Here is a 14,468-nt window from a genome sequence, read left to right on the forward strand (position 1 = left end):
TATGAGGAGATGTTACCTAGAATTACCTCTGACAACAGATTTCTTCATGCTGAAACCCACATGTCCACATACTTTTACACAGGACACTGAAAATCTTTCACACACTCTAAATTTACAGTACTGTGCAAAAGTTTTAGGCAGGTGAGAAAGAAAAGCTGTAAACAAAGAATGCTTTCAATAATGGAAGTGTTCATCGTGTATTTTCATCAGTCAACAAAATGCAGTAAATGAACAAAAGAGAAATCTAAATCAAATCAATACCTGGTGTGACCACCCTTTGCCTTCTTCTAAGTACATTTGCACACAGTTTTTGAAGAAACTCGGCTGGTGAGTTGATCCAGACATCTCAGAGAACTAAGCACAGATCTTCTGTGGATGTAGGCTTCCTCACATCCTTCATGTAATCCCAGACACACACAATGATGTTGAGATCAGGGCTCTGTGGGGGCCAGAGCATCACTTCCAGTACTTCTTGTTCTTCTTTACGCTGAAGATAGTTCTTAATGACTTTGGCTGTGTGTTTGGGGTCGTTGTCCTGCTGCAGAATACATTTGGCATTACCTTGGCCTCCAGTAACGCTGTGAGGAACCTTGGAGTCATTTTTGACCAGGACATGTCCTTCAGTGCACATATTAAACAAATATGTAAGACTGCTTTCTTCCATTTGTGCAACATCTCTAAAGTTAGAAATATCCTGTCTCAGAGTGACGCTGAAAAACTAGTTCATGCATTTATTACTTCCAGGCTGGACGACTGTAATTCATTATTATCAGGAAGTCCTAAAAACTCCCTGAAAAGCCTTCAGTTAATCCAAAATGCTGCAGCAAGAGTCCTGACAGGGACTAGAAGGAGAGAGCAGATTTCTCCTGTTTTGGCTTCCTGTTAAATCCAGAATTCAAAATCCTGCTCCTCACATACAAGGTCTTAAATAATCAGGCCCCATCTTATCTTAATGACCTTGTAGTACCATATCACCCTATCAGAGCACTTCGCTCTCGCTCTGCAGGCCTACTTGTTGTTCCTAGAGTATTTAAAAGTAGAATGGGAGGCAGAGCCTTCAGTTTTCAGGCCCCTCTTCTGTGGAACCAGCTTCCAGTTTGGATTCAGGAGACAGACACTATCTCTACTTTTAAAACTTCAGAATCTCGCTTCTCAACTTCATATCCCATTAGCCTCAGTCAACACCCCTTCAACCCTACCCGCTCCAGTACCAAACGCAGCCCATACGCACGCCCATTGGACACCACCAAGAGGAGAGTCATCTTCTAGTGGTCTCTACTGCCTCCTCTCCTCTCATCCTGGGTTATCCCTGGTTCTGTCGGCACAACCCCCATATCTCCTGGTCATCGTGTCAGATCCTGGGCTGGGGTCCCCGCTGTTTACAAAACTGTTTCAACCCTGAGACCAGAATGGATCCTGCAAAACTACCCCCTTCAGAGCCCATTGATCTGGAGAAGATTCCTCAAGTCTTCCATGATCTCTCCGAGGTTCGGAGATACACTCTAACCTACCCCCGCTCACCCCTATGACCCCCTATATGTACCAAGACGCTGACAGGTTTTCTTAACCAGGGTGTTAATGTGACAGGGCCATGACAGGTCCTGAGTGATGTGGACACCCAGGTACTGGAAGCTGTCCACTCTCTCCACTGGTGCGCCACTGATGATTAGGGACTCACCTGTTTTGTAGCGAAGTCCACGATCAGGTCTGCTGATGTTTAGGAGGAGGTTGTTCTCCTGGCACCAGTTCTTCAGGTTCCTCATCTCCTCCAGGTCGGCCTTCTCGGTGGTGTCAGAGACCAGGCACACCACAACGGTGTCGTCAGCAAACTTGACAATGGAGCTGGTGTCTGATGCAGCTACACAGTCATAAGTGTACAGTGAGTACAGCAGGGGGCTTAAAACACAGCCCTGAGGCACTCCAGTGCTGAGTGAGATGGAGGGGGAGACTTGTTCTCCCACCCTTACAGATTGGGGTCTGTCTGTGAGGAAGTTGAGGATCCACTGACACAGTGATGAGCTGAGTCCTAGATCCTTCATGTGAAAAGCTTTGAGGGAATTATTGTGCTGAATGCTGAACTGTAGTCCATGAACAGATAAGAGAGGAGCGAGCCAAAAACAGGAAACACCTATTTCTTATGAGGGTGGCAAAGGTTAAACATTGAAGAGTATATAAATGATGTTTTACACACATATTGCAATCGTGCTCATATGAGTTGTAACTCAGCCCTAAGAAGGTCAAAAGCTTCGTTCAGCGTGGCTGTCTGAACTGATATACTGCAGGGATGGCGTGGAGTGTAGTGAATGGATGCATAACAGGCTTACATACACAAACATCACATAGATTTATTTTCTAGGGTAAAGGTGGAACACATCTTGCTTTGTCTTTGCTTAGCAACTAGTGATGCAGAAGGTGTTAAAGATAAGCCATGAATAAGTCAACAGGAAACGTGTTGGGGTGAGACAGCTGAAACAAAAATGTTGCAGATAACGGAAACTTGTCGTAAACCCTGATAGACAAAAATTTTGGAGTGTGCTTTCTAGTGGAGATTTATGCTGATATGGTGATGGTGTATATCTTACCCTGGGTGGGTTTAATACAATTAAAAGTGTTGCTCACACACATAAAGAGCATTGAGATTAAGTAAATTAAGATTAAGTAAAGTTAATATAAAGGATAGAGCCCAGAACGGAATATTTTGAACCAACTTTGAATAATTAAGGGAACATTAGATGAACACAGTAGATTATTGAGGCGTAGCAGAGAGAGGCGTTTTGTTTTCTGACTTTACAGGAGAAGATTCCAGAACCAGAGCAAAACCACGGAGGGGTTGGTGAGAATCCAGAAACCAACCATCAGAAAGGGGAACTCAAAAGAAGCACAGAGAACCACAGCTCCAGGAAATGTGTTGCTTAGGAGACTAAAAGCTGGTTGGACACACGTTAAATGTGAGCATAAAAGTAATGAAGAGTAATGAGAAGGACTTTAGGAATAGTTTGCAGGATTTCTGTGTTATTTAAATTGCCCAAGAATAGTGTTAAGACCGGATATATGTTACCCGTAGAGGGGGTGAAAACAGTCTCCATATTCTGGAATATGTCAAATTAAAGATCGTTTTTTGAGCTTTGACCACTTTGAGCCGTGTCTTTCTTTGCCGTAAAGAATACAAAGAACTGGATTTAATACCCTGCTGTCTTGCAACATCTGATTAACAATGTCTTTCGTGACATGCTAGGCTGGTGGCCGTTGGCATATTTGGATTACATTTTGATCTACTCTGGTCCCAAGAAGACCATGTTAGTCATCTTAGGGTGGTGCTTAACAGACAGTTCGAACACCAGCTAGTCTGTGAGCTGGAGAAATGTGCCTGCCATCAAAGCTCCACCACCTTCTTCGGCTTCATTAACTCTTTGTGGCAATGATCGGACCGACAGTGCATATCGACGTGTTTGGGTTTCTTTATTTTGTTCAACAGCTCTTTTAGGTTCCGGCACAACTCGAGCCAGGAGTCTGCTCATCTCGCAGCTTCCTCCACTGCACACACTTCCCCGCCAGTTTCTGCCAACACTATATATAAGAAGAGAGTCACTAGTCTCACCGCACCACCCCTCCACTGCCAGCAGGCCAGAGACCACCCCCCTGCCACACTCTTCTATGGTTTACCCATGGATTCGCAGAAGGTTCAAGCTGTTGCTCAGTGGCTGCAACCAACTAGCCTCAAACAGCTGCAGGGGTTTCACTAACTTCTATCGGTGCTTTTGTGACATGTTCTATTTTCTTATTGACATTTCTTCCCAGGAGGCTTTGGGAAAATGGCGCACGTCACCCGAATGACTACTTCTTCCGTCTGAGAGTGATTGTGAGAAATTCTCTGTCTATCTTGGACTTAACTGGATTGTCATTCACTGGCAATGCTACACACCAGTCACCATGAGCTCCAGGCCTGTCTGTTTTTGTGATTTCAGAGTCTGTCACAGCTCCTAAGAATGGCGCTGTAACGGTCGCAAGGTAATGTGAAGGGGACCAGATGGGAGAAAACAACCACACGAGCCTTCAAACGCCTTTCAGAGCTCTGAATATGTTTGTCTTAAACAAATACAGAAGTTTAACACTCTCAACAGCGACACATCTAAAGACGAACAACCCAGCCTCTCAAAAAAACCCTCCTTAAATAGATGCCGGTCATACCACCACCAATAAAAGACTTCCCCCCGACACGGCCCAGCTGCAAAAAACCTATACGGTGAAATACTTCAGTTATTCTAACACACCTCACACATATCTGATTACAAACACACTCCAGCTAAATAATATACAAACTAACTAAATCAAATCAAACTGAAAGTTCAGCTGGGAAAGGCTCCAGCACCCCCACAACCCTGACAAGGATAAGTGGAGGAGAATGGATAGATGGCTGGAAAAATAACTGATCCAGTGTTCTGTGACCAGGATGGAAACTGCATTGTTCTTCCTCATTCCGAGGTTGTTGTCACACCTGCACTGCAGGTAAACTGCCTGGCTTAGTTTGAAGGATATCTCTGATTAACTGAAAAAGAAACATCAGTGCACAAAACTTCAGATGGCAAGTTTTCAAGGCTGCCAAAAACATCCTCATACTCAGCGTGACTGATTAGTATGATCAGAAACTTTGCCAAAAGAACAGAGTCGAACTCTGTCAGGTTGTAATACAAGACGTTTACTGCCAAGCAGTCCTGATTTGATAAACGAACATCACACCCTCAGTATATTCCTCCATGTCCACACAGTCCCCAGATGTTGTCTGAAAATGCTCCATGGTGTGCACTCCAAGCAGCCCATAGAATTGGAATAGCCTCCTGTGCCCATACTATAACGTCCACGACCACAGGTGGCTCTTTTCTCACTCTGGGCGTGTACACTGTGTTCATCAGCAAAGTGAGATGGTTGGAGCTTCCAGTGTGAGGTAAGGGGGCTGCAGTGTATTCATTGTTGATATTTGAATATACATGATTCCCTCTGTTTGCACACATAACACGCTGTTGCATGTTGAGAGCAAACAGACTTAAGCCTTGTTGAAACTCCTTGCAACGATGTGAAATGCATCTGTGATTTGAGGACAGTGCTGTAGTTCTCTCATCGCCTGCTTTACATCTGGACTCGGCAGAATTTGCACTGCAGTAATGATGCTTTGTAATAGCTCGCATGGTAGACAGAAAGGCCAGCATTTCACAGTCATCAATTCCACATCAGGAGACCAGGAGATGCCAGCAAATCAAAATATTTTCATAAAAGATGACCAAAAGAAGAATTTACTTTATTTACACTAAGCTTGGATACAGTAAACACATTGATGAACAGAGCAGAAACACAGGCTCTATGTTTGCTGCTTAGCAGACTGACTGATCAGCAGTGCACACAGCTTTAGGCAGACTTTACTTGATGTATCACTCCTCCACCTTATCCTGGTGGAAGAGTTTGTGTGACCGATTGATCCTTGGCTCTTTGTTATTGATAGAAATTTACCCCTGGTTGAGTTCGAACAGACTTGCATCGACTGGTTCAGTGCTTGTATGTTGGGGTTTACTCCAGTGAATGAAGGGGTCACTTTCCTGGTATTTGACTTGAGCACAGGTTCTGACTGTTGTCTGCACTTTAGATGCTAAACTTGACTTGTGTTCGGTTGTTGGAAGGAGCTTTGCAGTTTTGAAAGTCAAACTGATGTTAGTTTGGAGAACCAATGAAACCCCGCAACAATCTTAAGTATCTGGCTGTCAGTGTGAAACCGTTTGGACAAAGCTATCACCTTGATGCATCATCCAGGGAAGTAAATCCCAAAAAGTTGATTCTGTTCATCTGGATGTTTTCAGTGGGAGAAACATTTCGTCACTCATCCAAGTTCTTCAGTCTCAGCTGACTGCAGGTTTCCAACCTTACAAACAGGACATTTGCACAATGACTGAAACCAGCGAAGTGAAAGAACAATGGGCTGGGAGGTCAGTTCATCATGAATATGCAAATTTTCATGACCTTTGATCAACAACCACTGATCAAAGCTCACAACATTGTAAGATGGTGACAGATGTACCCTTAGGCCCCCTCCTCGATTCAGAGATGGTCTTTCCCTTTTCACGTAAATGGCCTCCTTGACTCCGCGCTCATTTCTCCCACTGAAAACGTTACGTCCAGATGAACAGAATCAACTTTTTGGGACAAAGCCGCCACTTCTGTCTGATTCACAGCTGAAGAATGAGGCTTCTCAGCATTGCCCTGTCACACCTGCCAGGTAAACGTATCAGTTTGAAGGATATTTGGTGATTTCCTGAAAGAGGGGAAACATCAGGGGAAACCCTCCAGAAAAATCAAAACCTTCCTCGTTGTCAGTGTGACTGACAATTTAGCTTCTAACACCAATTTCAAACACCTGTGTAGACACCTGTGGGTGTGAGTGCTCGTGTTTATAAGGTTTCTCCATTCGAGTTTTTACAGTAGGTAGGTGCAGGGAGCCACAGCCCTGCCCCCCAGGACATGAAGCCTGCATAGAGGAGGCCCCACACATCTAGAGCCCCCCACAGCCTCAGGAGGACCACCACAGGGGCAATCACAGCACCCACTCAGAAAAGAGCAAAGGAGAGCCCAGCAGCCATGGTGCAGAAGCCACTGGAGGCTGTAGCAACGAGGCTACGCAAGAGAAACGAGCACTGGCACAGACCCCCACCCCTGAAGCCCTGCTACATTAGGCTGCCAGAAAAACACCACCCAAGAGCTACCAGACCCCATCCAGGTCAGTGTGACACCACACACCCCAAGCCCATTAACTCCCCCCCCCCCCCCCCCCAATATCAACTACAAAAAGCAAAGGTACGGCAAAACTATGGTGATGGAGACTAATATGGTAAATGGTCTGTATTTGTATAGTGCTTTACTAGTCCCTAAGGACCCCAAAGCGCTTTACACAACCTGTCATCCACCCATTCACACACTGGTGATGGCAGCTACATTGTAGCCACAGCCACCCTGGGGCGCACTGACAGAGGCGAGGCTGCCGGACACTGGCGCCACCGGGCCCTCTGACCACCACCAGTAGGCAACGGGTGAAGTGTCTTGCCCAAGGACACGACGACCGAGACTGACCGAGCCGGGGCTCGAACCGGCAACCTTCCGATTACAAGGCGAACTCCCAACTCTTGAGCCACGATCGCCCCATATTAATAAATTGATTACAACAAACAGTAATTGTCACTGAACTCTTTTTATTTACAGGCATTTTTAACATGTATGAACATAACGCGAACAATTTTACATGGATATTTATTTGATGAGAAGAAAGTAAATAACAATAACTATAAAACAAGAATATTTATAATGCATCAACAACAATCCAGCCTGGGATCCTCCCGGTTAAAAACACGGTCCAGGACTGGACACTCAGGCTAATCCTGCAGGGTCTGGTTCAGGAAAAGGTGGCGAACAACACAAACAGTTTTAGTAGAAAGGTGTGATTCCAATTAGTTGAAGAGATCAAAGCATTATTCAGATTATTAAGCTTAAGTAAAATATACTAATACGCTGTGAAAAGACTTAAATGTTATAGACTTCATCTGTGTAACCAAGCTTTTTTGTGAACTCAAAAATAAGCCTGTTTTCAGCTTTGTGACCTTTTTACGGCCCATCTAGGCACACAGATAAGTCGCAGGATCAAATGAATAATAGAAAATAAATAGAAAATGTTCTCCTATAAGTTTCAAAAAGATTTCATTTACATATTTTATATAATACAGTAAATGTGTTGGAATGACCGGAGACATGGAAGACACGTACATGGGTATTTGTGTGGACGTAGCCTAATGCTCTCCAAATTCAGGGGCAGCAATCTTCGAAGGACCCGACCCACCTGGTCCACGTAGGACGGGTCCTTCAAAGGCCGGGTAGGTACATCTACAAAAAAATGTAATAAAAGGAAGGCTTAACTCTGAGTATGGTGGTCTGGAATAAAAGACAGGAACAAAGTGGTTCTGAAAATATATTTTTTCATTTTCATTGTTACCTCAGTATTGGTATGGAAATCCAGTAGAGGAATTGAATGGGGTAAAGTGTTTTGGGGAAAACATTTAAAAATTCAATGTATTTTTTGGGAGAAAATGGCTGTAGGCTTAAAGGCCCTTGTGAGTGTTTAAAAAGTATTTGAAATTGTGCGGGAAAATTGAGGCCAGTAAAATTAATGAGTGCTCACTGTAATTAAAATACTTTAATCTAAGAAGATTCTGTGGTAGCACATGTGCTTAAAGCTGTTATCATAATTAGCAGCAAAGTGAGGTAAATGTATGTCTTTTGCAGAGGTGGAAAGAGTACTAAAATATTTTACTCAAGTAAAAGTGCTATTACTTTGCTGAAATTTTACTCAAGTACAAGTAAAATTACCTGTCTAAAAATGTACTCAAGTAAAAGTAAAAAGTAGCTCATTTAAAATGTACTCAGAGTAAAAGTTACACAGTTACTTTTCTGTCAGCAGGAGGACAGCCGCTTCTGAGTAGTGCAAAAAAAGACAGTGGGATATAAATCTCAAAGTAGTTCTTTTTTAGTGAAAAGAAAAACTTACAAATTAAAGTGCAGTGGCAGTTAAACTGCAAGTCTATACATGAAAATGGATAATGGTCACCAAACCAATCAACCAAACTGTCAGGTATCACAGTGTTTTCAATACAAAACCACATCATTCTTTCACATGAGAATGTGTTCTAAACTGTCAAATAAGAGAACAAGTACTGAACTGAACGGCAGCTGCTTTAAAAATGTTTTTTAATTTTTTAAACTTGGCCCTGCCCTACTGTACCTCTAGATTAAAGTTCCTTTGTGTCCATCCTAGAGTGTTACTCTCTGAACCTCCTGTTAATTTTGAGGAGCAGTTGATTTTCAAAGTTAGTAGAGTTCATCCTTGCTCACTTTGCAGTGAACAGTAGTCCAGCACAGCTAAAGAGACGCTCGCAGGCAGCTGAGGCAGGCAGGCCAGTGTTAAGTTTGAGAGAAAGTTTTTTGACGTCCCTAATAAGACATCAATGCATTACATAGCTACCGCTGGTAAATTATACCAATATACCTCGTGTTTTGTTTTTATTGGACAGTAACAGGCTAGTTAACGGGAGGTTGCAAGTGCTAATTAACAAGTAACAGAAGTCAGCTGTCTTTGACTAATCTAAGGTAAGTGAGCGCTCTGTTATTCTTTTGCCTGCAGTGTGAACATATGTGGGTTAAGTAAGAAAGTAGCTGCTTCTGTCTTTAATTTAACTATTTTTTAAAATAAATTATTATTATTAACAAACAGGAAAAACGTAGGTAAACACATTTTCTTTTGGCAATTTACCAACCCAGTAAAAAAATGTAAGTTGCGTGGACAACAAGATTACAGCAAGTTGCTAGTACCAACCAACGTTATCTGTGTTCTTCACAGAGGTCTTAACGTAATGTGATTAATTTGAACACAGCCTCTTTGCTACCATAACGGTACGAGTTGTATTTAACTTACCTCTACATGCTTGTGCAGGTTTGATGTGGAATTTTTAAAAGCTGCTAACTCGGTCTCTCTGGGCAAACACAGCTTACACTGCATAATAAAGCTGTTGCCTTTCTTGCACTTGAAGCCGAAATGGTCCCTTAAATACGGCCAGGGGTTCACATCCGTTTCTTCGAGTTCAGGGTCAGCAGAATTCGACGGGGCTTCTTTTTTCACTGGATCCGTAACACCGACGTCAGACTCCATCTTTAACGCGACCTTAGCGCCAATTTGTTCTACTACCCATCATTCCCTGCAGTATTTCCGAAGCGCAATGTTTTTATTTTTATTTTTAATTTACTCAGTAACGGGTGTGATTGAAAACGTAGCGAACTACAATACTTTTTAAAAAATATACTTAAGTAAAAGTAAAATTACAGACTTGAAAAATGACTTTAAAAAGTACAAATACACAAAAAAACTACTCAATTACAGTAACGCAAGTAAATGTAATTCGTTACTTTCCACCTCTGGTCTTTTGTTCGTTGTTGTTCTTTGCTGTGTCTTTCTGCCTTTTTCTTTGCCTAAAGAATTCACACAACCTCCGGTAAACTGAAAGTGAGTGCTAGAGCACAGAAGAAAAGAGAAGAGGTAGTAATCTCGGGTCTATTCAACAGAGTGCGACACCGTGTGTGCAAAAGAGGGTATTACAACTAAGAAGGGGAAAAAAGGACTGAGTTATTTACATTCTAGAATAATAAAAGCTTGAATAAACAGTGTTTATCGTGCCGCTTTTAGACTAGTGAATATGTTTTATTCTTTATCTCAAAATGCCCATAAAAGACCCGGAAGAACGTCTGAGGAAATCTCAGAGGTATGAGCCAGTTACCATTCCGAGTGATATGCCGCCCATCCAGGCACCTGAACACCAAATGGACATAAGACCACCTACATGGAGTGAAGTGGAGAAGGTAGTGAAGCAGGCAAGAGCAGCATCGGCCCCAGGACCTAATGGCATCTCATATAGGCTCTATAAAAACACCCCACGAGTGCTCAAATACCTGTGGAAGCTGATGAAGGTAGTGTGGCAGAAAGGAATGATTCCAAGGGCTTTGCGAAGAGCAGAAGGTGTTCTGATCCCTAAGGAGAAGAACTCCTCATCCATCAGCCAGTTTTGCCAGATCGTCCTGCTGAACATAGATGGAAAGATCTTCTTCAGTGTCTTGGCCCAAAGACTATCTACTTTCCTGCAAAGAAACAACTATGTTGACACATCAGTGCAGAAGGCCGCCATCCGGGGCTTCTCGGGATGTCTGGAGCACACCAGCATCATCTGGCACCAGATTCAGGCAAGAAAGAACAAAGAGCCCTTCACGTGGTCTTTTTAGACCTTGCCAACGCCTTTGGGTCAGTTCCGCATGAGATCTTATGGAAGGCCATCAACTATTTCAGCGTACCAAACCACATCACAGGACTGGTCAAGACCTACTTTCAGGATTTACAGTTTTGTGTGACAGCTGAGAACACCACCACAGCCTGGCAGCACCTGGGAATCAGAGTTATGGCAGGCTGCACGATTTCCCCTCTGGCATTTATCATGGCAATGGAGTCGGTCATGCGGGCATCTCGGCGGGTAGAGGGAGGTGAGAGACTCTTCTCTTCTCTTTTTCCTGTAGCCGAGATGGGAATTCGGGAGGAGGAGACGAGAACGGCATGGAGAGATGCACGAGGGTTATCATAATGTTGTCATGTCTGTCATACAGTCGGCCTCTGCCAGAGGAATATCAGTAACTAATATTTTCATCTCACTAGAAATGGTTTTGATGCAATGTTTGATCTAAGAAGATACAATTAAGGTTTATTTTATCCTCTGTTACACGCAAGTACAGATGGCTAACATTCAACTCTAATGACTAACTTTTGGTTTAATAAACCATTCTCCAAACATTTGTATCTATTCATGGTGAAGTGCTTCTCCCACTAAGAACGTTACATCCAGATGAACAGAATCAACTTTTTGGGATTCCATTACCTGGATGATTTAGCATGCATCAAGACATTTGTATCTCTAATTTCACCTCTGCTCAAGAGCAGTACTAACTTTGTGCCTTTTTTAGTCTTATTTATTTATAGCATCTCCATCACTGAACAGCGAACACAGATGGAGCCTGTTGAAGTGGTAATGTGGATTGACATCTGTGTCTGCCTTCCTTTGACCATACTGATCATCTATTGTATGTGCTGTGCGGTATGTATGTAATTACGTCCATCTCTATCAGTATTTGAAGATTTAACAAATCAACTAACCTGTCCTGCTAGTTAAGTATTCACTTTGCTTTTTGGATTTAGCCAACCGCATTTAGCAAGATATAAGGAGTTATTTCATACATATGAAGGATTTCCAAACCCCTAGACACTATAGTGAGTGAATGTAATAAGAATCATGAGTTTAAACATAAATTAATGTTGCCTACCTTGGCTGTAACCCATCATTACTAGAAATCATTACAAATACTACAAAGTCTAGCAGACCTAGAATGACAATAAAATCAGACAATGTTGTCTGTGGGAAAAGAAAGCTGATGCATCTGCATCACTGGCTTTCTCCTTCGGGTGGCACTGACTTCCTGTTCCAACACACAGTTGTGTTTTTATGTATCTTGTCTGTTTAATTAAAAACTTTGATAATGTCTCATTTCATAGTCCAGTCTTTATGTGCTTTAGCCAAGCATGCTCTGTTGATTCACTCACTGTGTCTTTACCTTAGCTTAGCTTGTAGCCAACTCACTAGCAGCATGTGCTCTTCAGCTGTCTTTCCCTCACTTTCCTGCTCATTGTGTAAGATACTTGGTTACTCCTCGGCGTCCTTTAGTGACAATGATACTAGTGTTTGCAGATCTGGAGGCCCGGATTACTGGAGACCTGGCTTCACAGCCCAAATTTAGCTAGGTCCCTGCCGGTGCAGCCTCATTAGCTCTGATTCTATCCAGAGTTGCAGTCAATGACCCACAATAATTATTTTATTGTGGGTGATTTTAACATTTATGTAGATCAGGGCTGGGCAACTGCAAGCCTCAAGGGCCGGTATCCTGCACGTTTTAGATCTCACCTTGGGTCAACACACCTAAATCAAATGATTAGTTCATTACCAGGCCTCTGGAGAACATCAGGACATGTTGAGGAGGTCATTTATCTATTTAAATCAGCTGTGTTGGATCAAGAACACATCTTGATGCAGGACACTGGCTATTGAGGCTTGGAGCTGCCCACCACTGATGTAGATGCTAAAAATGACAGCCTCAACATGGCATTTAATCTATTATTAGACTCAGTTGGCTTTGTTGAAAATAAAAGAACCTACCCAGCACATTCTCGATTTAGTTTTAAAGGTCTGTAGAGCCAGTGGTTATGATTTGGTTATCGATATTCTTTAAGGTTTCTATTATTTAGTTCCACCGTGTGTTCTGTCTGCTAGCCTGCCTGTCTATTTTACTTTATTTGTATTCCCAGTTTAGATAGTGTTGGTTTTTCAGGTGTTCAGCAAGAAAGCTGTTTTTTGAGTTTACAGTTTGCCTCCTGGAGTCTGCATTTTGGGTCCTCCATTCCTGCCTGCTGCACACAGCCCTGGACAGTAACCTTTAAATCCTTAAACCTTATATAGTGTTTAGTTATATGTCCTTATTAATGAGTAGGAAGGGGGAAATATAAAAAAGCCTTTGGAACAATAATTCCATTTATCAAGGTAAAAAGGACTCTTGGTCCACTTTCCTTTGCAGAGACACTAGACACTGAATACACTAAGGCAATATATAGAGTTATATAAAAAATGGCTTATTATTGTAAATCTCATATTTTCTGCAGAGACGAAGGGATCCAGGCCCTGCCCCCTATTACATATACATCCTGGTTTCCAATCTAATCCAGCTCTGTGCTCCAGTTCTTTGGCTGGCTAAACTGGAAGACCATCAGCAGCCCACCGGTGTCTCTGAAGTGTTTTTCTTCTTCGGTGTTACAACTAGTCTTAACTTCAAAACCTGCATTGTTCTGGAAAGGTATTTATCTTTCATATATCTTTCAATGCAAGTATACTACATTTTATTGTGACTTGAAGCATCCTACAGTCAAACTTTTGTCTACCGCATCAATCAGAATACTGTCTGTTTTGTGTTGCAGGTATTTTTTCATCACCTGTCCAATGCTGAACTTCATAAGACAAACTAAAGGTTCTATTTTGGTGTCTGTTCTGGTCTGGACCATGTGTGTTATCACTATCTCTCTTGCAATATTACTACACCAACATGAACGCATCTATGTTTTTACCTTCTACCCTGCCCCTCTGTTCATTCTTTGTTTAGCTGGGACCCTCAAAGCTCTGCCTGCTGCCACCTCAGTTCCTGCTGAGGAAAAACGAAGAATTATAGGAACTTTGTTTCTGTTGCACCTGAATTACTTTGTGTTGGTCTTGCCTGCAGTAATTCTATTATCTTTTGTCAGAAATGTAAGTTTGGCCATGATCCTGCTCAGTCCTTTTGTGGACTTGATGCTATTTTGTTTCATGCAGAAAGGACCTGTTGACAGTTTGCTGTCATGTCTGTGCTGCTGCAGTATGAACAACACTGCAGCAGATGTCAGCAGCAGATCACCAGTTTAACTGATTTTAGCAGAAACAGGTGGGCTTGTGTTGGCAAAAACAAAGTGAGAATAAAGAGGGGAACATGTGATGGGACAGATGCAGAGAAATTTAAAAATAAAGATGGACTATGTGCACATAAACACACAGAGGAATGCAAACACAGAGTGTGTAAACAGTTGATGGAAATGTCATGTATATGTTTTATATGATATTTTTGGCTTATTTCATCATCTTCAAAACATTTATTTCATTAAATCTTTAAATGTCCACAGCATCTATACATATCTGCACAATTTCTTTTACAATTTCTGAATTTGATTCAAGAATCTTTTACAATCTGTACATAATTTTAGTTTTACTTTTATGATA

At 42.3% G+C, this 14,468-nt stretch overlaps 1 protein-coding gene across 1 annotated transcript; it reads left to right on the plus strand.

Moving 5' to 3' along the window:
- Window positions 1-10,296: 10,296 nt before the first annotated feature.
- Window positions 10,297-14,117, plus strand: LOC146375439 (uncharacterized). The gene is made up of 5 exons (XM_084947904.1): window positions 10,297-10,815; window positions 10,902-11,109; window positions 11,584-11,714; window positions 13,328-13,518; window positions 13,640-14,117. The coding sequence occupies exons 1-5, from the start codon at window positions 10,297-10,299 to the stop codon at window positions 14,115-14,117; spliced, it is 1,527 nt and encodes a 508-aa protein (XP_084804030.1).
- The last annotated feature ends 351 nt before the right edge of the window (window positions 14,118-14,468 follow it).

Source organism: Perissodus microlepis, chromosome 13 (genome assembly GCF_051167445.1).
Source record: "Perissodus microlepis isolate ML-2025 ecotype Zambia chromosome 13, ASM5116744v1, whole genome shotgun sequence".
Taxonomy (NCBI): Eukaryota; Metazoa; Chordata; class Actinopteri; order Cichliformes; family Cichlidae; genus Perissodus; species Perissodus microlepis.

Coding starts and splice junctions, on each gene's coding strand:
- LOC146375439 (XM_084947904.1), top strand. CDS start 10,297: ATGCCCATAAAAGACCCGGAAGAACGTCTGAGGAAATCTCAGAGGTAT. Junction 10,816..10,901: donor TCATCTGGCACCAGATTCAG/GCAAGAAAGAAC, acceptor ATCTTATGGAAG/GCCATCAACTATTTCAGCGT. Junction 13,519..13,639: donor ACCTGCATTGTTCTGGAAAG/GTATTTATCTTT, acceptor TTTGTGTTGCAG/GTATTTTTTCATCACCTGTC.